Source organism: Vulpes vulpes, chromosome 6 (genome assembly GCF_048418805.1).
Source record: "Vulpes vulpes isolate BD-2025 chromosome 6, VulVul3, whole genome shotgun sequence".
Classification (NCBI taxonomy): Eukaryota; Metazoa; Chordata; class Mammalia; order Carnivora; family Canidae; genus Vulpes; species Vulpes vulpes.
In genome coordinates this window covers 108,671,207-108,694,955 of record NC_132785.1, presented here as the reverse complement: position 1 = coordinate 108,694,955, position 23,749 = coordinate 108,671,207, and the positions used below count along the sequence as shown (strand labels likewise).

At 43.3% G+C, this 23,749-nt stretch overlaps 2 protein-coding genes across 6 annotated transcripts in view; one reads left to right on the top strand and one right to left on the bottom strand.

The window, feature by feature from the left end:
• NEK9 (NIMA related kinase 9) overlaps positions 1-9,131 on the top strand; it is a 38,690-nt gene extending 29,559 nt beyond the window's left edge. For both annotated transcript variants that reach the window (XM_026008626.2, XM_072762052.1), the window contains 4 exons: positions 772-974; positions 2,537-2,698; positions 3,924-4,133; positions 6,075-9,131. In XM_026008626.2, the coding sequence (XP_025864411.1) occupies positions 772-974; positions 2,537-2,698; positions 3,924-4,133; positions 6,075-6,197 (698 nt within the window). In that variant the 3' untranslated portion in view covers positions 6,198-9,131. The remainder of the gene's footprint in view (positions 1-771; positions 975-2,536; positions 2,699-3,923; positions 4,134-6,074) is intronic.
• A 2,281-nt stretch (positions 9,132-11,412) lies between these two features.
• Positions 11,413-19,905, bottom strand: ZC2HC1C (zinc finger C2HC-type containing 1C). Of its 4 annotated transcripts, none has more exons than XM_026008623.2 (4): positions 19,747-19,905; positions 19,019-19,124; positions 17,587-18,928; positions 11,413-11,961 (listed from the first exon to the last, which is right to left on the bottom strand). In XM_026008623.2, the coding sequence occupies exons 3-4, from the start codon at positions 18,907-18,909 to the stop codon at positions 11,698-11,700; spliced, it is 1,587 nt and encodes a 528-aa protein (XP_025864408.1). In that variant the 5' UTR covers positions 18,910-18,928; positions 19,019-19,124; positions 19,747-19,905; the 3' UTR covers positions 11,413-11,697. The 4 variants fall into 4 exon arrangements, with proteins under 4 accessions (XP_025864408.1, XP_025864407.1, XP_072618154.1 ...); XM_026008622.2 differs by having other exon boundaries at positions 19,545-19,902; XM_072762053.1 differs by lacking the exon at positions 19,019-19,124 and having other exon boundaries at positions 19,545-19,892.
• Positions 19,906-23,749: the final 3,844 nt, after the last annotated feature.

The window sequence follows — 23,749 nt, the reverse complement described above, 5'->3', positions numbered from 1 at the left end:
AATGTGGGACTCAATCCCAGAACTCTGGGATCACACCCTGGGTTGAAGGCAGACCCTCAAACCACTGAGCCACCCAGGCATCCCTACATTCAACTTTGGAGTATACAATGCAATTATTTTTTTAGCTTTGACAAATTTACTTTCTTAAATATATATATATATTGGCCCATATTAAAATTCAGTTTCATTTTCTGATTACACATCAGCTAGTCTTCATTTCATTAAGGTAACTTGGAATATGCTGCATGATATGAAAGACCAGCCGTCATATTTTAAAAATTCTTACAAATAGTTATCAAGGAACTTAATAAATGTAATGATTGAAGACTTCTCCAGAAAGAAGGTAGTGTGAATTTATCTGGCAGCTTTAAGATGTGTTTGGCTCAAATGTGAAAGAGCTTTGTTTTTATATGAAACCTTGATGAGCCTTGGTGGAGAATGCTGGAGTCTAGATGTATCTATTAAAGCCTGGGTGGTAGATTCAGCTATGGTTGGGATGATTGTTGAGTAATGCTTTAGAACATTGATAATTTGCTGTGGATATAGAGATAAGTAAGTTTGGGATATAAAAGTGAATTATCATTATGAAGATACTGATGTTCAATACCTTATGTAAAAACTAAAAATTTTAGTCCCAAGTATCTGACCTGCACTATTGCTACTACTTCATGCGACTCTAGGAAGCTCTCCAGGAGTCAGCAGGGCTGTAAGATCATAAATCTTTCTTGCTACATAGCAAGGCTCTCTCTTTCTGTGCTGTGTATCTGTCAGTGGTTCAGAGCTCTAGCCCAGGAGGCGGCGGCGGTGGGGGAGAAGAGGAGGACAGTCAGCAGGAATCTGAAACTCCTGATCCAAGCGGAGGCTTCCGAGGAACAATGGAAGCAGACCGAGGAATGGAAGGTTTAGTCAGTCCCACGGAGGCCATGGGGATCAGTAGTGGGGCCAGCAGCTCCTGCCCTGGCTGGCTTCGAAAGGTAATTCCTTTGGTAGAGGTATCTGGAAAACATCAGGCCCTTTGCAGCAACTAGAGAGGCGTTGTCAGCATCTCTCCGTGCCCCATGCCCTGTTCAAGTGTGTGTGTTGCAGCAGGAATCAAGGTTTCTGATTTCTACCTGGGACGAAATTACCAAATCTCTAATCCTTTTTTCTTCCTGACATGAAGAGACCCAAAATGTTCTCATACCTTTATTACTTACAATGTGAATTAAGAAAACCCTTCCTTGAAGGCAGTTTTTGTAATGCATGTGTGCAAAAATTGAGCTTAGAGATTTTGTACTGTGATTTGTAGCAGTGGAACATTGGGTCAGCCAGAATGTTTTACAGCAGAGAGATGGGTTATGAGAGTTGAAGTGCAAACAGTAAAAATGTTGGAGTATATTTATTTGGATGGAAAGTTGGTTACAACATGTGGCTGGGCAGATAAAGATGGAATACCTTTGCAGCAGGACCCCATTCTCTTAGAGTATGTGTAATACATAGAAGAATGTCTGCTATGAAGACTAAATACAGTGTTGCTCATTTTAACAGTGCTTATCTGGGGGATCCCTGGGTGGCTCAGCGGTTTGGTGCCTGCCTTCAGCCCAGGGCGTGATCCTGGAGTTCTGGGATCGAGTCCTGCGTCGGGCTTCCTGCATGGAGCCTGCTTCTCCTCTGTGTCTCTGCCTCTCTCTCTCTCTGTCTCATGAATAAATAAATAAAATCTTTTTTTTTTAATCATAAATTTATTTTTTATTGGTGTTCAATTTACCAACATACAGAATAAAATAAAATCTTTAAAAAAAATTAACAGTGCTTATCTATGAGTAATGGAATTGCTGGTCCTTTTTTATCTGTTATTTTCTCATTTTCTACAGTGAGCATTTGTAGTTTGTGAAATTTTAAATTTTTACCAAAAGAAAAAGAATCTAAGAGATTTATTATTTTTTTTAAGATTTTTTATTTTATTTATTCATGAGAGACACACAGAGAGACAGAGAAAGAGGCAGAGACACAGGCAGAGGGAGAAGCAGGCTCCATGCCGGGAACCTGACACGGGACTCGATCCCTGGTCTCCAGGACCAGGCCCTGGGCTGAAGGCAGGCACTAAACCGCTGAGCCACCTCGGTTGCCCGAATCTAAGAGATTTAAAGCTGCCCTTTTAAGACAACTAAACTCGGTAGCCAGTTCGGAGAATGAGTGGAGGATGCAGCACACTTTTGTTTCAGCCTCAGCCTTGAGCAGCCTGGTCAGTGGCCTCACTGTCATCACCTTTGAGCTTCCCAGCTCCCTGAATAGCCCATGTAGAATAAGTGTGTCAGGGAGACGTGCCACGTACCCCAAACTGTGTTCTTGAATTTGAGTTCGAATTCGCATCTCTGTTACTCTTTTGAGGAAGCGATGGCTTGCTCTTTACAGGTACAGTGAGCTGTGTGGAACCCACAACTGTCATGCCCCACTAGAGGGTGCTGATGTCACAATAGAGTGAAAGCTGTAGCAAGAATTGGGGAGAAAGAAAACAAACAGCCCAAACAGAACTGATGAGATTTTTTTCTCTTAGGAGCTGGAAAATGCAGAATTCATCCCTATGCCTGACAGCCCATCTCCCCTAAGTGCAGCTTTTCCAGAATCTGAGAAAGATACCCTGCCATATGAAGAGCTACAAGGACTCAAAGTGGCCTCTGAAGCTCCTTCGGAACACAAGCCCCCAGTAGGAGCCTGGGTAACTGAACTCTTTGCCTTTGAATCACAACTAAGTAAACAGAGAGCTTTCCCCACTTCTGGCTGCACCATCTCCTCTAGCCTTCTCGGTCTCCCAAGGCCTTATATCAACTCATTATACTGTTTGGTAGTGCTTAAAGCCTCTGCCCTAGGCTTAACTGAATTGCCTTGGAAAATTATTGACCCTTTCCCATTCCTGATGGGCTAACAGCTTTCTACACTGGAGGACCATCTTTCTTTTCTCTCTTCCTCAGAAATACCAAAATTAAATTTCCAAAATTCAGATCCAGTTTTTTTGACACTACTAGTGTGGTGGGTTGGAGGCTCTGAATGTGAGTAAGAAATAATGCTTATAGTCTAGTGAGGGAGCCACACATATGTGCCTGACCTTGGTAGATATCAAATTGTGGTAAATTCCTTAATCAAATGTAAGCCCCAGGGGTCATCAAGCTTTTTCTATAAAGGGCTACATAGTCATTATTTTAGGTTTTATGGACCATACAGTCTCTTCTGCAACACCGCTGACATTGTAGCACAAAAGCAGCCATAGATAGTACATAATGAATGAGCATGATTATGTTCCAATAAAACTTCATTTACAAAAATAGGCAGTAGGCCGGATTTGGCCCATGGGCTATCATTTGCTGACCCTTCCTATAAATAAAGTATAGTAGAAGGGAGAAAAATCCAGACTAGAAAAGATGTAATAAAACCTTTGAAACTTCAAGGTAAATGTTTAATTCCTCTAATTAGCTTTCTTGAATTATGTTGGCAGTCCTGTATACTGAACACCTTCCAAATGTCTTCTAAAGTGTGACCTACTACATTTCATGAACTGTGATCAGAAAGACTCATTCCAAACCATATCATGCCTTCCCCTACTTCAGCATTTTCAGTGGGATGATATTAATGCACTTTAAATTTGTTTGCCAAGTTCTCCAAAACAGAGGATTGTTCTTTTGCATTAGCATAACAGAGATGGAGGCACTAAGAGTTATCTTGTCTTGTGAAGTTGAAGCCAGGTGCTACTGTATACCCAGCATTTTCTGCTTTTACATTTCCTTTATGTGTCCCTATGTTACTTTAAAAGTAAAATCTAAAAAAAAAATAAATAAATAAAAAATAAAAATAAAAAAAGTAAAATCTGATACCATTTAGAGGAAGGTTAAATGGGGCAGCTGTGGTGTCCAGGTAGAATGCCTATGACCTCTCTCTGCTCTCCTTAGCCACCTCGGCTGAATCCTGCAGAGACATGTGCTGGGAAGGCAACGCCATTAACTCCTACCTGTGCGTGCAGCACTCTGCAGGGAGAGGTTGAGAGATTGCAGGGGCTGGTGTTAAAGTGTCTGGCTGAACAACAGAAGCTACAGCAAGAAAACCTCCAGATTTTTACCCAACTACAGAAGCTGGACAAGAAATTAGAAGGAGGGCAGCAGGTGAGAGCATTAAAAGAATAATTCAATTTCTAATTGTTTTGAAGAATCAAAGAAACAAAACTCGAATAGACCAAGAACTGAAATAGACTTATTCCTTTGCAAGTACTTATCTTTTGATGATGTAACTTTCGTAATTAATCCCAACAGCCCTGGGCCTTGTTTCAGGTGCCTGGGTTAAATCATTTTCATCATCCGACTTCCATTGTTTTTTGCTACTCTGTTTTTTTCTTTTACTTTTTATTATGAAAAACTTTAAGCATCACAATTCAGTGAACAGTCATCTATCCACCATCTAGATTCAACAATTATTAACATGTTGCTTCTTTTAAATGTCTGCATGTGTATTTAAAATATATGGGGGTATATATATCTGTATTTAAAATATCTGGGTGTATGTTGTGTATATTATTTTGCTAAACCATTTTCAAATAAATTATAAAAGTTATGACATAGGCCCCCTAAATACTTTCTTATACATACCCAAAAATAAAGACATTCATTCTCCCAGATAACTGGCGAACTATTATTACACATAAAACAGTTTACACTAATCCAGTACCCAGTTGATAGCCCAATTTTCCCACAAAAATGTCTTTTATAACTTTTTATCAGACCAGAATCCAGTCAAGATCCCTACATTACATTGTTATGTATATATCGTTTATTTTTATCTGGAATACTTTGTTCTACTACTCTCCCCCTTCCCTTTTTAAAAAATTTTCATGCCATTGACTTGAAGAAACAGGGTCATTGTTTAACAAAATGAGCCACATTCTGGATTTGTCCTCTATTTTCTTGGGACATTATCTAACTTGTTCTTTTGTCACCCTGTCATTTTTTTTTATATTTTATTTTATTTTATTTTATTTTATTTTATTTTATTTTATTTTATTTTATTATTTATTTATTTATTTATTTATTTATTTATTTATTTATTTATTTATTTATGAGAGACACAGAGAGAGAGAGAGGCAGAGACACAGGCAGAGGGAGAAGCAGGCTCCATGCAGGGAGCCCGGTGTGGGACTAGATCCAGGACCACAGGATCACGACCTGGGATGAAGGCAAGCGCTAAACCGCTGAGCCACCCAGGGATCCCCACCCTGTCATTTCTGTAAACTGTCATTTCTATAAACTTAAGGCCTGATTAGATTTAAATTAAACATTTTTTGTAAAAACATTTCACAGGTGTTGCTGTTTGCATTGTTGTTTTAGAACGCAAGTGGAGTGGGGGGAGGATCTGGGGGGGGAGAGAGACAGAATCTCAAGCGGACTCCCCATTGAGTGCAGAGCCCGACACGGGGCTCAATCCCATGACTGAGATCATGACCTGATCAAGAGTCACAAGCTTATCCGACTGAGCCACCAGGTACCCCATTTGCATTGTTTTTAAAAAGCCATTGTATTCCTCTATTTAGAGTGAACCAGGAAAGGGAAATAAGGTTCAACCTTTGGCTTTGCCATTTACCAGTTTTATGTGTCTGGACCAAATTACTTGGTTTCTGTGAGTCCTAGTTTCTCACCTAAAAGAGGAAAAGAATACCATCTACCTTGCATGGTTGTTTTGATGAATGAGAACGAAATCATGTCTATGAAAGTACTTTGGAAAGTAACATACTCACTTGAGGTAAGCATGGGGTGATTGGCAGCTATAGCAGGCAGGAAGATTATTTGGCTTAGGACTGTCTCAGTTTAAAATTGAGTGTTCTACATTCCAGAAAATCCTACAGTCCTAGGCAAACAGTCATCCTACCCGCAACGAGTGTAAAGGTGTGGACTTTATTTAAGATAGCATTGTTAAAGTATCATCTAAGGTAGTATTATGAGCTTGTCACAAAACTGTAGCTGCAGGTCCTTGGAGGTCAACATTAGAAACCTAGTCCTGAACTGCTATAACTCGTGGTGGTATTGTTAATATGGAACTGTGTTTTGTTTGGACAGGTGGGGATGCATTCCAAAGGAACTCAGACAGCAAAAGAAGAGATGGAAATGGATCCAAAGCCTGACTTAGATTCAGATTCCTGGTGCCTCCTGGGAACAGACTCCTGTCGACCCAGCCTCTAGTCTCCTGAGCCTGTATGGCCTCCAGGAAACTGGGATCCAAAGAACTTCACAGCACACTTACTGAATGCAGAGAGCGCTTTCCTGGCTTTGTTCACTTGCAGACAAGGAGTGCAAGGCGGAGGCTCTGAAGCACTTTCCGTGTACACTTGGGGAGTGGCATGGCCTGTTAGATAGGATCTAGGAGTGGTTTTGTTTCGGAGAATGGAAGGGCCCCATGGCCCTGGCTTTGTCCTCAGTGACTGCCATAGCAACAGCAGCTCTGTACCTCATCTGGTGATCCCACCTTTGAAGAGGAGACAAAATGCTCACCTTAATTTTGTTGGTAGCAGCTTATGTCCCGTTTATCATTTCACCATTACTTGGAAGCTGCCTTGGGAATTCAGCACCAGGCATTGCACCTCTGGGTGGAGGAGGGAAAAGTGTAAAACTTGAGTGGGCTGGAACCAGGTGGGGCCCATCCAGAGTCATCTGGAAAGTGCTGAAGTGGTAAAGCCCTCTCAGGAGCCCTGAGTCTGGGAAAGTACGTCTGGTGGAGTCAATCTAGGACTTGTTTTCAGAAAGTTCAGTTACTTTGCGTTAGCCAAATGCTTTAGGAGGAAAAGTGGGTTTAGACTGCTTTTCCTCTGAAGGTCGATTAAAATGTCTTCAGTGAGGAGGAGACAAAGAAGGCTAGGTCCCTCCTCATCACACAGCTGGGGTTGCTGTCTGTGGCCATTGCAGGTTGGATTTCCTAACTTTGGAAGGTACCTCTAAAAGGTGAGGTATCCCATAGAGAATTGAGTCACTGGGGCAATAGGAATGACCTTAAGAGAAAACCATGAGGGAGAGAGGTCCTCCTTTAGCTGCCTCTACTTGGTATCTTTGTGAAGGTCTAGAGTACCTCCGCCTTCGTGGCTCTTAGGGTTCTAACCTCAACTTCAGCAGCCCCAACCACTCCCTTTCTGTATGTCTAGTCAGTATTTGTCCCCTTTTGGTGTTTTATGAAGCCATATCAGTGAATCTGTATCATCTTTCCTACTTGAGTGGCCCAAAGCCAGCACCAAACCTGGTAGTACCTGAAGCCTAACAGGACAGGTAGGAGCTACCAAGTGAAAGGAATTTGGCTGATCCCACAGTCATTGTGTCCTTATAGACAAGCAAGCTAGCTTTCCCAAAGAGAGAGTGTCCTCAAAGCTTTTGATAGTTTTACTTAAGGATGTCAACTTTGTGTTTTCACCTCGCCTTATAAAATGTTCCCTTTAGTATTTTGGGTCATAGGAGTTGCCTTGATGAGTCTCACATGCCCCCTTCTTTGAAGCCACTAAATTACTTTTTGTTTCATTTTCCCCAAACCAAAAAATGAATGTTTAATATCTCTTTAACATTTTGGAAGGACCTGTGCGATGGAAATTTTGCCATTTCCCTGAAACTGGTGGTGTAAAGGCTGATGCTTGGGGAAAACCCCATGGCTGGGGACGGGCAACTCTGTTCAATGGGATGTCTTTGGTTTGATGTTCCCATTGTTTTCTCAATTCTGGGAAGCCTAGTACAATGGTACTAATGTAATCACTAAAGCCTTTTCTTAAAATAAGGGAAGGGGCCAACCCTGGATTAAAGTTACAAGTTCTGGGGACTTGGGGGTTTGCTGTAAACCCTAACAGTGGGTTTTAGTTCATCATGTAAATGCACCTTTGTTTTTTTTTAAGGACTGACTGGCTCTTCATGTTCCTGTATCCCTCATACTCACCATCTCAGCAGGACTGAGAGGCAGGCTCAGTTTGGGTGTTAATCCTGAGTATTGCTTCTGCTGTGAAACTGAGGAACAGGGGCACGTTGCTGAGACAGGGGTGGGAGTGAGCATTGAAGGGAGGGGTGAGCCCTGCTCTTGTTCCAGAGGGGAGCCATTCTCTAGCAGGGGAACACTGCTCATTTTCTCTAGCATGTTCCCATGGGAAGTCTAGTTTGCTGTTAATCTGGCTGAGAATCTGAGTTCTGTGCCTTAGAGACAATTTGCACTTTACCAAATTGTGCCTGGGACAGCCGTATGATTTTTCCCACCAAATAGCTATGCAAACAGAAACCAATTCAAAGGTGGCAGCCATGCATTAGATAAAAAGTGAAAGGTTAGGCAGCAGCAATGCCTTTGAATGGTTTTCTGTAGCTAATTCTCTTGGAGTTTGTCCTGCTTTTCTTCTTTCTGCAGTGCTAGGTGTTTTCAGTTTCCCAGTAGTATTGCTTTTGAGTTATAGTATAACCTGAGTTATTCCTCTGCTCTGACATTGTTGCTGAAGAACTAGCTCATTGTTAGCCAGATGTTTGAAAGGTTGAGGGTGGAGTGGTTTGGCATTTCTGTTTTAAATAAACATTTAAACTCTCAATCAGTGCTATGCCTGCGCATGGACCTTAGTCACTGGGATGAAACACCCAGATTCTAGGCCTTCATGAATCTTTGATTCAATGAGTCTTTATCTAAATAAATAAAAGACCTTGTAACAGAAACAACACAAGGAACATTTGCACAAATAATCTTTGCTTTCTTCCAGTTTCTTTTTCTTGCTCACAGTATCGTTTCTGCTGCTACAACTTTTTCTCCCCAGACTTCTCAAATATAGTGCTTAAGATGCAGAGGGAAGGAAAAAAATGAGCCACTGAACGAGGAAGGAAGGATCATTTCTTGTACTCACCTCCTGAATCACAGTGGACTTTTTCAAGTGATAATGTGTGTCTACGTTTACAAAATTGTTTTCCCTCAAAGAAGGTGAACTGTATTTGGTCTCCCTGGCATTGCACAGCCAAGTTATCACTTCTCTTGGCTGAGCATTTCACTAAAGTTTAAAGCAAAAGTGGCCTTAAACTCACATTTCATTTGATTTGCCATATATTTGGAAACCTTCATAATAGAAAGAACAGCTCTGGAGTGAGGATGTATTATAAATAAATTCTTTCAAATGAGTATCCCTGGGCCTCCAAAGAAGTATTCTTCATTAGTGTCAGGCCAGACTGGGCTGTAGTCAGGACTACAAAACATGTTCCTTCCTGCCACAAAGCCAAAAATCATTTATTACTTCAATGATTAACTATGGAAATAAACATGCTGATCACTAAACCTCTCAGAATTGGGAACATTAGAGAGAAAAACATTATATCACATCTCTGCTATCTCCTTTGTAGTCATGAAGAATGATAAATTGACCAAAAGCAAATGTTGGTCAAAAGGTACCATGCTGCATTAAATACACTGCTGTTAAGGAGTATCTCAGCACGTCTGCATACACTTTTATGTGAAGTGAGTTTCACTATGAGATTTTTCCCCCATTGCTTAACCTTTTGAACTTTAAAATTTATAACATTTGCTTGTACTGAAGGCTCTTGGATAAAGTTGTATAACACACAGACAGTACCAAGTAGCATTATCCATTGTCATCCAGGAAGGGACTTAGATAGCAAAAGGGTTCTGACCTCTTCCCAAAAATCAGGTCGAGCTAAATGTAAAAGACTCATAGATAGTCCTAACCTAATCAAAGCTTACACATGTTGAAATCAGAGGGAACACTGAGGCATTGACTATTGCGTTATTGTCCAGCAGTATAAGAATGAGTAACTGCTTCCTGTCTACAGAAAGCACTCCCCACACATACATGTGTTCTCCCCAGAGGGTCCTGATCTGTGAACTTAATCACATCATTCAGGGATCCCAAAAAAGGCAAATAAGTGCAGCATGCCAGGCGGGACTTGTGATCTGCAAGGTCAGACCATCTGAAGGACCACGTGGTTGGGGCTATGCAGGATTGCTGGCCTGGTATTTCCAGAACTTCTGGCTTTTCAAGAGATTCTCCATATCCCAGTTTTTAAATGTCAGACTATATTTTTAATTCTGCACCAGCCAAATAAAGCATATCTGTAGGACAAAGCAGTCCATAGGCTACCACTTTGCCCCCTTGGCCATAGCTCATTCTTGCCATCTTTTGTTTTTAAGTATGAAACTTAGTTTGTATTTCATTGCCAGGGGAATGTATATATTGGGTTAAATACCCAGTGTGTGTGTAAGGTTCCTTCAAGTGGCCAGCCTAAAGTCCTGCTATGTGATTCCTCTTCTTTGCAACAATTAAGATGAGCATAAAGCAATTCAATATGTACTGTTTTTTAAGTATATACATTTTTCTCCACCTAGGGTCCTGCAGCTTCGCAGCTAAAGCCTTAATCACATTTCAAGTCGGTCTAGTCTATTAGCCCAGCCATTCAGCAGGTGCTGCAGGGGAAATGGAACATGAGTGGCCATTTGTTAGTAGAATATGGTTTTTTTGTCTGCTTAGTCACCGTGGCCCAGGTCAAGTTGGGTGTTTTTTCTCCAGTATTTTAAACTAACAATTTGAGTGATGTTCTCAGGACAATAATCCTACTGTTATTTCATATCTGTTGTTCTATCTTCATCCTATTTAAACTGATACTACTCCTGACGGGCATTACCTTATCACTTCTCCCATCTGACCAAACTAGGACTTACTCATTTTATTATTTAATTTTAAATCCCCAAAACCCTTTTGAAGGTCTAATTATGAAGAGTACCTGCAGTATGCACAATTCTGCACAGAGAAAATTTTAAAAATCCAGTATCTTTTTTCATTTTTCATCAAAGTTTACTCTCTAAAATAGAAGTTCACTGTGACATAATGGACAGCGACATGTAACACTGCAATGTCCCAGCTTGCTTTGATGGTAGATTTTGCTGCCTTATTTCAAAAGCCATACAACCAATCTGATTTCAAAGCAGAATGCCAGCAATCGCTAAAACTGAAGTTCCTTCCTTTTTTTTTTTTTTTTTGACATATGAAATCCATTAGCAAAGAGCAACTACTGAGGCATACAGTAGTGCTCTCCCCATCCCTAGCCTGTAAAGCACATCAAGATGAGGTTCTCTTTATGACACAGTATACCACAAGCGGGGCCTAGGATAGACTGGCACCCGAACTTTGCATACTGGTGTTGGCTTTTGGCCAGGACCATGCGTCACAAAGGTCAAGCATAAACTTCCATTTGCCTTACAGCAAAATTGTATTATCTTTTATAAGAGATACCACCTAGGTGATCATGATCTTCTGACACCAACTTAATCTAATGAACCAACTTCCTGCAAGAGCAAGAAGCATGAACAGGAACCACAGACATACATGCAGAGGCAGTGGCAAGAAGGCACAGCAAACGCAGGCACTTAACTAGCACAGACCACAAGTCAGGCTTGCGAGAAGAGAGATTTAATACAGCCCACTCGCTACTCTCGAGTGTCTTCACCCACCAGTTCTGAGGGCAATAGAAAGGCACACCAGCCCAACATGGTAATTTAGTGGGAAGCCGAGGCTTCCTTTTGCTTCCTGCTGCTTAGCAATGAGTCTCTCTTCACTGATTTAAGTTCTGCAGGCAGATGTGGGAGATGTAAAGGTTTTAGTTCTGGTTTGTATCAAATTATTCTCCCATTTACTGCTGAAGAGAAGCAGAGCCTTCTGAGACTTCCACTGTGGTCTGTTCAACTGTAATGCTTCCTTGGAGGTGGGGGCCGATTCTTAATGGTCTTACACTTGGGAATGTGGCGCTCAGCCACCTTGGGAGCAAAGTGGCGGCTGCAGTGTGGACACTGAATATAATCTGGATTTTCTGCAGGTAGGATGGGTGGCAAGTCTGAGGGGTTTCCACCTTTGGCAATTACTTGCTGGACCTCTCGGGCCTGACGGAGAGTACGGATGAAAGACTCATGCTTCTGTCTCCAGTTGCTCTTCTGAGGAGGTTCAGCCTGTAAGTAAGAGGAAGACTGATTATTTGACTTGGCATTTACCACATCTCCTTCTGAGTCTTCATCAGAATGACAGTAAGGAAATGTAAAGGATGCTCTCCCTAAGGTCAGAGAGAACAAGACAGGAGCAACAGAGCTGACTTGCCAGAGTGGAGGCACTAAGCTAAGGGCCTGCCAGGGGGGATGGTCCTGGGAGGCTTGGTGTTTACAGGTAGAGGCAGGGGAGAGGTGTGGGGCTGAGAATACATTGGATCCCTGGGGCCCCGTCCCATCTTGTACATCCAAGAGTCTGTCACTTCCAGCAGTCTCACAGGAGAACAGGGGTCTATTCTCTGTAGAAACTGAACCAGACAGGTTTCACACGCAGGAAGTCCAGGCATAATAGAGAAGAAGGTTAATACTGAAGCTGAAAATTGGGATTAAGTGCAAGTATACATGATAAATTATGGAACTGTTTGATATCCTGGGAGCCGAGGATATCAACTCAGCTCCCAGGATATCAAACACATTGGCACCCTCACAGGAGACAAGAGTTCTCTGGTTGCACCAAGCAATCAAGAGAAAAGCCATTAGATGCTGGCCCTGCATGACCCCAGTGAAAAGGTTCACTATTTGAGGCCTTTAATCAACAAGCCTCACTTAAGCTTAACTATGAATGGACAGCCTGGGGTCACCAAATATTTGAGTAAAGCTCTAACAAGAGAAAAACCAAAACAGGTACATGAATTCTCTCTCTCTCTCTCTCTCTCTCTCTCTCTCACTCTCAGGAAGCAGCAACAAGGCAGGTAGAAGAAAACTTAAAACCAGAAAGCCAGAAAGAACTATTACAGATTACAACTGTGATAACTAAGGGGCGCCTAGGTGGCTCAGTTGGTTGAGCATCTGACTCTTGAATTTGACTCAGGTCATGATCTTGGGGTCATGGGATTGAGCCCCACATCAGGCTCCACGCTCAGCACAGTCAACTTGTTCCTCTCCTTCTGCTTCTCCTGATTATGTGCTTATACTCTGTCTCATAAATAAATGAACAAATAAATATCTTTATTTTTAAAAAGACCACTTAAAAAAAACATGATAGCTAAAAATAAAAATAGCAGTGTTTAAAATGTCAAGAAAATTAGAATGGGAAAAAAAGATCAAGGTGGGAAGTAGAAAAGATTAGGAAATTAGAAAGTCAATCCAGGAAGTCCAACACCTGACAAAAAGGAGTTCCAAAAAGAACAGAAAAAGGAGGAAATTATTAAATAAATAATACAATAAACATTCCTAGAATTAAGGTCACTGTCTTGAAATTGAATAGCCTACCAAGATTCCAACACAATCATTGAAAAATTTTGGAATTTCAGAATAAAGAGTGAATCCTGTAAGCTTTCAGAAAAAGAAACACCAAGAGAAGCTTCATATAGTGGCGCAGGAAGCAAAATGGCATCAGATTTCTCAACGGTAACACGATACTAAAAGCTAGTGGGAAAATGCCTTAAAAATTCTAACAGAGGGCGGCCCAGGTGGCTCAGCAGTTTAGCGCCGCCTTCAGCCCAGAGTGTGATCCTGGAGCCCTGGGATTGAGTCCCACATCAGGCTCCCTGCATGGAGCCTGCTTCTCCCTCTGCCTGTGTCTCTACCTCTCTCTCTTTCTGTCTCTCATGAATAAATAAATAAAATCTTAAAAAAAAAGTTCTAATAGAAAATCATTTTTTTCTTTTTAAAAAGATCTTATTTATTTATTCATGAGAGAGAGGCAAAGACACAGATAGAGAAGCAGGCTCCATGTAGGGAGCCCGATGCGGGACTTGATCGTAGGACTCCATCCTGGGACTCCAGGATCACATCTTGGGCCGAAGGCAGGCGCTAAACCGCTGAGCCACCCAGGGATCCCCTGAAAATCATTATTCTACCTAGAATTCTATACCTAGTCAAATCAACTATAAGGCTATTGTATGGATATTTTCATTCATTTTGAGACAAAAAAAATATGCCTCCCATGCACGTTTCTTGAAAGCTTCAGCAAATCAAGGAATAAAGCAAGAAAAAGGAAAACATAAGAAGCTGGAAATGGGACCCAATACAGAAAAGAAGTAAAAAAAAGAAGTCCCAACACAACAAGTCTACACTAGACCTAGAGAACAAACAGTCCAGACTGGTGCAGGAGGAAAAAGAGTAGTGGGAGGAAAGTTTTCAGAATAAAAAAAAAAAAATCAAACTGATGGATTAAGTGTTTGTGCACTTATAAAAACACTACTAGGTATCTGACATCAGATGAATAATTTAGGGGAAAAAAATTAGAGACAGGTATGTAGGGAACCAAGCAAATAAAAACCTGAGTCAACTATTAATTCCAGGTACATGTGGGCAGAGGCAGAATTTGTTCACTCATCGGTGAACAAAATTTACATGGTTATTATAAGTAAAAGCTGACTGCTGCTTTAATCCAAAATTGTGATCCCATTACAATGGAAGAAGAGAAGGAGAAAAGTAAAAAGAAAGGAGATGTGAAAGAGAGCTTAACCCACAGCATTCATAGAAGGAAATCAACAGATAATGTGCAAAACTGGTTAATCAAGAAAAAAAGCATATTATTGAGAAATATGGAAATGCATACCAGAAGAGTAATCGATCAGGAACTGAATGAAGGCTGCCACTGGGGGCCAGATGAGGATGGAGAAGGGTGAAGCAGGATCCTGCTTATTGCCTTATAGGTCACTTAGTACATGATTTTTTAAATGTATTCAAATATTATTTATATTAATATAAAATTAACTTTAAGATTATTTACTTATCTGAGAAAGAGAGAGGAGAGAGAGCACGCATAGGGTGAGGGGCCGAGAGAGAGAAGCAGACTTGGGAGCCAGATGTGGGGCTCAATCCTGGGACTCGGGGAAGACAGACATATAACCAACTGAGCCACCCAGGTGCCCCTAAAATTAATTTTTCAAAAAAGAAAAAATGAGTTAAGTAGCTGCTTGGTGATCTGATATCATTAATGATAAATGACAGGAAGAGATATTATCAAAGGAAAAGGATCCTTCAGGAGAGTCTTACTGAAACAGACAGGAAGGCAAGAAAATCTGTGTGTTGGAGACAGGACCCAGGAACATTTAAAAGAGTTAGGAGAAAGTTCCTTGACTATATGATGGTTACTTCATATTCATAATTCATATTGAAATTTTATTCAATTAACACCTATTAATCACAAAGCACAAAGATGTAGTCCCTGTACTCAAATGCTTCCTTCCTTCCTTCCTTCCTTCCTTTTTTTTTAAGCTTTTATTTATTTGACAGAGAGATAGAGTCAGAGAGCACAAATGAGGGGAAGGGCAGAGGGAGAGGGAGAAGCAGGCTTTCCACTGAGCAGGGAGCCTGATGTGGGGCTCCATCCCCGAATTCTGGAATCATGACCTAAGCTGAAGGCAGATGCTTAACTGACTGAGCCACCCAGGTGCCCCTATCCAGATCTTTTCTGCTTCAGTGTCCTCAATGCAACATATTCCCCGCAAAACTAGTTTCCACAAAGCTAGGGTATCTGATCTCAGAAACCCAATTCTTTTGCTTCACTGCTAATGTATTTAGGAATTTAAGAAACACAAGAGTCTTTTAGATGCCTGCCAGAAACAACCACTATAGTGGGATAGAGAAGACCCCAGTGGATTACTGGGTTGACCAGAAAGAAAACAGGAAAGAACCGGAACTGGTGATCATATCATTATCTGCAAGAGCAAAATGTTGACTTCTTGTCAGAAACTAGACTTTGGGCAGATTATCTCTGAACCCAGAAGGGACTTTTCTGTGGTGATCTTCCAAACTATACTGAAAGGAGTAACTGCAATTGACTTCTTGTAACAACCACCACATAAATTTGAGTTTTTAAAGGCCCCAGTAAATACATGCATAAACTGTAACGTGCATAGCGGACAACAAGTGCTAGCACAGCATAGGGAGGGAAATGAAAACAGAATATGCTCTCCTATTTTGTTAGAAAATTAGAGTTGAATGGGGCTTTGAGATCCTGAGGTCTGGGCTTTTCCTAACTTTGATCATTTGCATATCACTTTCACTTTATCCCCCTTAAGATAAAGAACTTAATATTTTTAAGTTCATGATTTTTAAAACTACAGGCTTCATATGTTGTTATATTTTTCTAATACACAGTAAAACTATTCTAAAATAAAAAATGTTTGCCGGTATGCCACACTTTGAAAAACACTCATTTACAAACCAAGAGGCATAACCTTGACAGGGTGGTAGACTTATTCATGAGACAATCTCCAGATATGACTGTCCAAATATGCCTGTGAAATACCCCTAAACTTACCATGCAAGTGTCTCACAGCCTTTTTACAACTTAGTTTTTCTGCAGCTGGAATGTTAACCAAAAATCAAGTCCTTTACCTTTTAAGGTGTTTACACTCTGAATGGGGAGAACAAGGATTGCAAACTTGAGTTTCACATATTTACTAAGAAGATATATCAGAACTGAGCTACTCTTGAAAAAGTAGATCAGGCTATAGGAGTTGTAACAAATCTTAATCTTGGGAGGTGGCAGTGTATATTGCAGAGAGCAAGGAACTCTCTCCCAGGGGTGAAATGCTGCATCATTTTTTTCTTTGTATTTTTCAAATCTTTTTAATTTTCTACAGTAACCATTTATTACTTTTGCTTTTATTTGTTTAAAGATTTTATTTGAGAGAGAGCAAACGGGTGGGGAGGAGCAGCAGGCAGAGGGAGCAGACTCCCCGCTGAGCAGGGAGCCCCTACATGGGACTCGATCCCAGGACCCTGGGATCATGACCTGAGCTGAAGGCAGATGCTTAACCAACTAAGCCACCCAGGTGCCCCAACATTTATTACTTTTATAATCAATAGGACATATATTTTTAAGCCTGGATTTTTTGCAGTGCTTCTAAACCAGATTTAAATTTGCTTTTTTTTTTAAATTTTTTATTTATTTATGATAGTCACAGAAAGAGAGAGAGAGAGGCAGAGACATAGGCAGAGGGAGAAGCAGGCTCCATGCACCGGGAGCCTGATGTGGGATTCCATACAGGGTCTCCAGGATCGCGCCCTGGGCCAAAGGCAGGCGCCAAACCGCTGCGCCACCCAGGGATCCCCTAACCCAGATTTATATGCTGACTCTTGTTTGAGAGAGCACATGGGCAAGTGGTGTGAGGGGCAGAAGAAGAGGAAGAGAGAGAATCCTCAAAGAAATTCCCCACGGAGAGCAGAGCCTGATACGGGGCTGGAGCCTGATGCAGGAGCCCAACGTGGGGCTTAATCCCAGGACCCTGAGATCATGACCTGAGCCCAAATCAAGAGTTGGATGCTTAACTGACGCTTAACCGCCACCCAGGCACCCCATACATGCTGACTCTGCCACTCAAAGCTGTTTGTGATTTCAAGCAAATTAAACTCTCTGAGATTTGATCTTTGAATTGATAAGAGACAATGAAACCCTCACAGGGTTGTGCTGAGGATCTTATGATAAACTCCCATCACAGTGACTGGCACACAGTAATCAATAAATGTTCTTTCTCCCTGTATGACACATGAGTTTTTTTCTAAAGAAAACTGATTTAGCATCCTTTTATAATGATCCCCAAAGTCAAATCCGTAAGGCCCTGGCCTTTTTACCTTGACTGGGGCTGGCCCCTTCCAGTTCAGGTACTGCTCTAGTTCTGTGCCCTTGGCCCGGGCCCTGGAGGAGTCAAACACTTTCCTCTTGGAACCCTGCATCCTGCTGCAGACGTTGGAGTGTCTCTCCAGTCTGAGCAAGAGAAACTTGCGTCCACAGTGGCTACATTCGCCAAGTTTGGGCTCTTCAGTGGAACAGCTGGAAACCGAAGAGTCTGGTCCCCTAGACAAACTAGAATTGCTGGTGGATCCCCACAAAACACTGCCAGGCCCTTCTGAAGACTGAGAAAACTCCTTTGATGACTCTGAGACTAGGTCTCGGATTCTGTTATTGCTTGCCACCAATCTTTCCCTTTTGAGCTTCTGTATTCCGTAATCAGAGAACTGGAATGGACCGGAATTTTCTTGAGACTGTCCCCAAAGTTCATCTTCTCCCCTGTCTCTACTGAAGACCTCCTCAGACCCGAATTCTGGGGAGAAGGTAGGTTTGTATGTGGTGTTGCTATTACCTTTAATTCTCCTCCTGGGGAGTGTCATTCTTTGAAGCTCTCTTTTTTCATTTTCCTTAGCCTGTTCCTTTTCTTTCTGGATCCTTCGGAGTTCCTCCTCTGTCTTCTTCAGCTTTTCCCTTAGGAGGGTTTCTTTTCTCCGGATCTTCTCTTGTAAGCTCTCCCCTGCAGCTTCCAGTCTTTGGATCTGCATCCATTCAGTCCTGTTGGGGTTTGCCATGGCTCTCTCCTCCTGTGTGGCAGCAACGGCATGGAGCACAGATGCATTCACCCAGTTCCTTGAACCAAAGCTGCTGTATGGAAACTCTCTTGGTTCAGGGGGTCTCGGAGTGACATCCTGGTCCCCATCAATGCCAGCTTCACTTGTACTGTGAGACTTCCTATGGAACACGGGTTTCAGCGGGTATGCCCGGTCTACCCCAACTCGCTTCTTCGTAAAGGGGATGAATTCCTGATTATTTGCTTTGGGATACCAGGACTGAGAATTTGCTGAGTAAAACGAACCCTTTGCTTGGCCTTGGGAATCGCTTCTTGAATCTTGCTGACTGATTCCAACACAGTGGGGATAGGAGCAGCTCCCGGCTTTTGTGCAGGCGTTCCACTTGGAGTGAGTGTAGAGATTATCCAGCGTCAGCTCTTTGTTGCTCAAAAGCTGCTGGAAATTGTTCCTCAGGTGCCCCATGGAGGACCGCTGAGAAGAGTCACCTTTTTCATAGGGCTCTTGCTTAGCTGAGAGGAGCCCTGGAGCTTCCCTTTCATTATATGGAAGCATAACGCCCACAGGCAGAGGTGGTGCCAACTGGAGGCCAGCCATTCGGGGACTGGACTGAAGCCTAGGGGAGATTTAAACCAGATATATTGTGAGGAGGTTTTCTGAGGTTACCCCCGGCTACTAAAGTAAACAGTTTATACATTTGTCCTACCTATTCTCTTGAACTTTTTAGGGACAGTGGTGCTGGGTCTGCCATAACTTTCCTTCAATAAGGATTTGGTGAATGCTTATTATTTCCTGTGGGTGCCTATTAGATCCTGAGGACAGAAAAACGAATGTGACACGGGTGTTCCCGCCACCTCGCTTTATTCCAGTACCAGCCTCTGCCATACACAGCGATGCTCCTGCCATACACAGGAGACTCCTTAGGTGGTGGAAAGATTTACTGGAAAGGGCTGTCGGACTCAAAGTCAGGCTTTAGACCTGTGACACAGGACCAGCAACTTTCCCTTGCTGGCTCGCTTCTTCACCTATCCACTGAAGTTTCGCTCAGAGTTACAAGACCTTAGGACTCTGAGTCCGGGCCTACGGTTTCACAGGTGAGCAAACTGCGGCTGGGAGGTAGGTGGCCCGCACAAGGCGCTCTCGGGGCTTCCCCGCTGCTGGACTCCAGAGGACACCGCAGGTGCCCGGCTGTCCAACCCGCACCCAGGGGTCCCCACGGCGCGGATCGTAACCTGAGAGGTGGAGGCCACCTGACCCGGCCGCCGCGCCGCCGCACGGGTGCTGAGCTCACGCACCGCCCCAGAGTCGGCAGCAGGGCGCCCCCGCTGGGGCCTCGGCTTGGGGAACACAGCCCCCGCTCTTCTGCCCATGCGGCCGCCCTTGGGAGGTCGAGGCGCTGCCCTACGTCTGCTCCCCACGCCTGCTTACGCCTACCTGAGGCTCTGGCGGACCGTTCCTGCTCAGGGGAAAAGAAAAACAAAAAACAAAACAAAAACCAACCCAAGACTTAGCTTTCCACCCCCGACCGCCCCCGGGCCGAACTTCAACAACCTCAACCGCCCGCCGCGCAGGCGCTCTGCGCCGGCCTTTGTTATTCCCGTTGCCTGGAGACGCGAGCGCGTGCGCACCCAGCCCCGCGCGCGGCCCCGAGACGCCCGCGACGGGGGTGTGGCCAGGGCAGCGTCCCTTGACCCGGTGTCCCGCCGACTCTGTGGCTCCGTCCCGCCCTGCCCTTGGGGAACGGGAGAGGGGGCGGGAGAGGCGTTTCTGGGGCTCCATCAAAGAACGTGTATTTTTCTGAGAACGATGCTCCCAGCCCCTGGGGCGTGCCCTTCCCTGGCAGGAGTCGGAGCCCCTGGAAGGGCCCGGGCGTCGCGGTGCAGGCCTGCGGCGTCCGCCCGCCCGGCGGCAGTGGGCCTGCTGGTGGCCTTGCTGAGCGCGCTCGGCTGCCCGGTGCGGGCCCCGGGTGTGCGGCCCCCCCGCGCCCGTCCCAGCCCACGGTTGGGAGCTTGCGGTCAGACGTCAGCTGCTCGGCGAAGCTGTGCTGCCCAGGGTCTTTTCCGAGGTGGTTTTCGTAGCCAATCTAATTATTTTGATATGATGTTTTGCTCTCACGTGGTTAACTCTGGCCCGTCTCTTCGTGAGGCCCAACGGTGACTCAGCCAAGTGTAACGATAATAAAGTTAACTACCGGATTGAAAACGATCGGTGTAACCTGGTCCTCAACGCTAAATGACATTCTGTGACTTGTTAACATTAGAAAGGGGTTTATTTGTCTTCATGCTTTAGTTCGTTTGTGTAAGATGTTTGGAACAGGCGGTTTACTTTTTTCCTGTAACTACTCAAAAAGATTCATGCACTTGGGACATAAAATGGACAGCACTAGTCGGCGTTAATGCTGCAGCATGTCATTATTACAGCTTTACATGTTACAGAGACATTCCTTGGTGGGCCCTCCTCCGGGCCAGTCCTTTGATTCCTTATTTTCTTTCATAGCTGACTCAACTGCCTTCTCTCTATATGCAGTTTCAGACATTTCCCGCTACACTCCAGGCCCTAATTATGTCAGCATCTGGCCTGCCTGTCATCAACTCCTGCAGCTCCCCTCCAGTCTGGCTGAATTGCCCAGAGTGCCTCCCTTCATCCTGAATTCCTTCCCTCTGGTGTCTGAGGAAAAAGAAAATCTTTCTCTTTCCTTGTGGTCTGTTGAATCAGTCCCTTTCTGTACCCTCCTGGACTTGACTCCATCACGTTACCCCTCCATCTTACTCACTTCGAGTTGTATCTATCCACTGGTTTTAAAATATGTTTAACTTTGCCCTGCAAAGCAAACCTCATCTCCCATGGCCTGCTGCCTCTCATCGTAGGGTCTCATGGATTTCTCCTCTTCTCCTCAAGCCTTCTTAATAGACAGCTGTACATTTGTGGTCCTCATTCTTTCATCTGCCCTTCAGTGTCCAGTCCCCTGTTGAACGGCTTCCACCCTTTCCATTTTATTTAACTGCTGGGCTGTTGGTGACTTCCCAATGGCCAAAGACAAAAGCTCCGATTTCTTTAGCCTACTCATTTGCCATCATTGATTTTTCACTCCCTTGGAACTCTCTTCTCACTTGCTCCTCCGCCTTCTTGGTTTCTTCTTTCACATTTTTGCTTCATCTTCTTCCAGGTCTCGGGCATTTATGTCCTTTCTTTGCCTGCCCACCAAATTTAGGTGTTCTCCAAAACCCTCTTATTTCTCATATACACACAGTTCCAGGCATTCTCTTCTTTAATGATTTCAACCAAATGCTGAAATGTCAGGTCTCTCTTATGTTTAAATGATACTCAGCCTAGGGCTCTCTCCTTCATTACAGACTCAAATTTCTAGCTGCCCATTTAGCACCTCCACCATGAATATTCCCCAGGAAACTCAAATTCAATATGACAGAAAACAAACTCATGATCATCTCCCCATTTCCCCATATACTTTTTGTCCAGTGTTCTCATGTGAGCTGAAAGCATCAGTTATTTTGCACCACTCCCTCTTTTCTTTTAAAGATTTATTTATTTATTTGAGAGAGAGACAGCACAGAGAGAGAGAGAGAGCGGACACAGAGAGAGAGCGGGCACAGAGAGAGCGCACACACACACAGCACAGAGAGAGAGGGAGAAGGAGAAGCAGACTTCCCACCAAGCAGGGAGCCCAATGCGGGATTCCATCCCAGGACTCCGGGATCATGACCCAGGCCAAAGGCAGATGCCCAACCAACTGAGCCACCCAGGTGCCCTGCACCACTCCCTCTTTGTCACCCCTTCTGTCTAATTAGTCAGCAGACTCTGCTTAATTTACTTTGCAATGTCCCAAATATGATTGTTCCTTTGCATTTCTACTGCCCTTGGTGAGTTCTTCCTCACTTTTCTTTGGGACAGCGTCACTCTCTTGCTATTTTTGCCTTCAACATCTGCTCCTCAACCTCATTTTTTATGTTGCTGCCAGAGTAATTAATCTTAAATATCTCTGACCCCCATGGTTCTCCTACAGGAGCTTCTTCTTTACCTATACCTTCTTTACTTTTACTTTCAAGTTGAAACACATAATTTAACATGGTATTTAAATCTGCCAGATTAGGTCCAGCCTATCTTTCCAGCCCTGACTCCCCAGAGTCTAGCCCAGTGTATGGCAACCCTAGCTAAGCTTTAGGACTCCCTGGAAAACAATTTCTGGTGGTGAGACCTGGGTATTGGTATTTTTAAAAGCTTCCGCTGTTGCAGTTATGTGCAGCCAGGGTTAACCCTTGGTCTGGTCACACCTGACTACCCACACTTACTCTTCTCTTCTTCTCTTCTCTTTTCTTCTCTTCTCTTCTCTTCTCTTCATCTCTTCTCTTCTTCTCTTCTCTTTTCTTCTCTTTTCTTTTCTTTCTTTTTCTTCCACTTTTGTATATCAGTGGAATTACCTTGACCCAAGTTCCATGCACTGGGAGGTAGTAGAGCATAGCATTTATGGAAGGGGGCTCCGTACTCAGACTGTTTGGAAATAATCCCAGCTCCATCACTTACTTACTGGTTGTGGTTGTGTAACCTTGGACATTGTGCTACTTCCTCCAAGAACACTTGCCCAATCTTCCCAGTCAGAATAAATCTTTTTGCTTTTTTGTGCTCTCAAGTATTTTCTGTTCTTGTTGTAGGACAGGGCTGACTCATGAGGAGCTCTCAGTGGATGTTCATGGAATAGGGCTGACTCATGAGGAGCTCTCAGTGGATGTTCATGGAATTGACTAGCACGTTGTGCATTTTACTGTCATTATTTGCATGCGTATTTGTCCCTTATACTAAAGAAAAGCTCTTGGAGGACAAAGATTACATATCATTCATCTTTGTATATCCTACAGTGTCCCATATTAGTAGACAATAGTTTCTTTTTTTTTTTTTTTTTTTGACAATAGTTTCTTAAAATCTTTTGAGAAGCTAGGTTTTTTTAAATGAATTTTAGGGGCAACTGGGTGGTGCATTTGGGTGGGTGTCTAACTCTTGGTTTCAGCTCAGGTCGTGATCCCAGTAATGGTCATGAGATCAAGCCTGTTTGAGATTCTCCATCCCTCTCCCCCTCCCACTCATGTTCTCTCTCTAAAATAAATAAATCTTTAAAAAATAAAATACAAAAAAAAATGAGTTTTAGAGAAAGAAATAACATCAACCGGACACTCTGTTTAGCATTATTTTCAAATATTGCCAAGCATAACATTCAATCCAGCTTTCCACCCTATCCCCACTCCAGCACTAAGGTTATATGATTCTTCAGGATCTGGATCCTCACTTTTCAGTGGGGGGACAAGTGAAGTGATGAATCTTTATGGCTTCCATTGCAAATCCATCTCACCTCACCAAGTCTGCCCACCTGGAATATTCACAAATGGAGTCTTATATTCTGAAGGGACATAATGCATACAAAGCAATC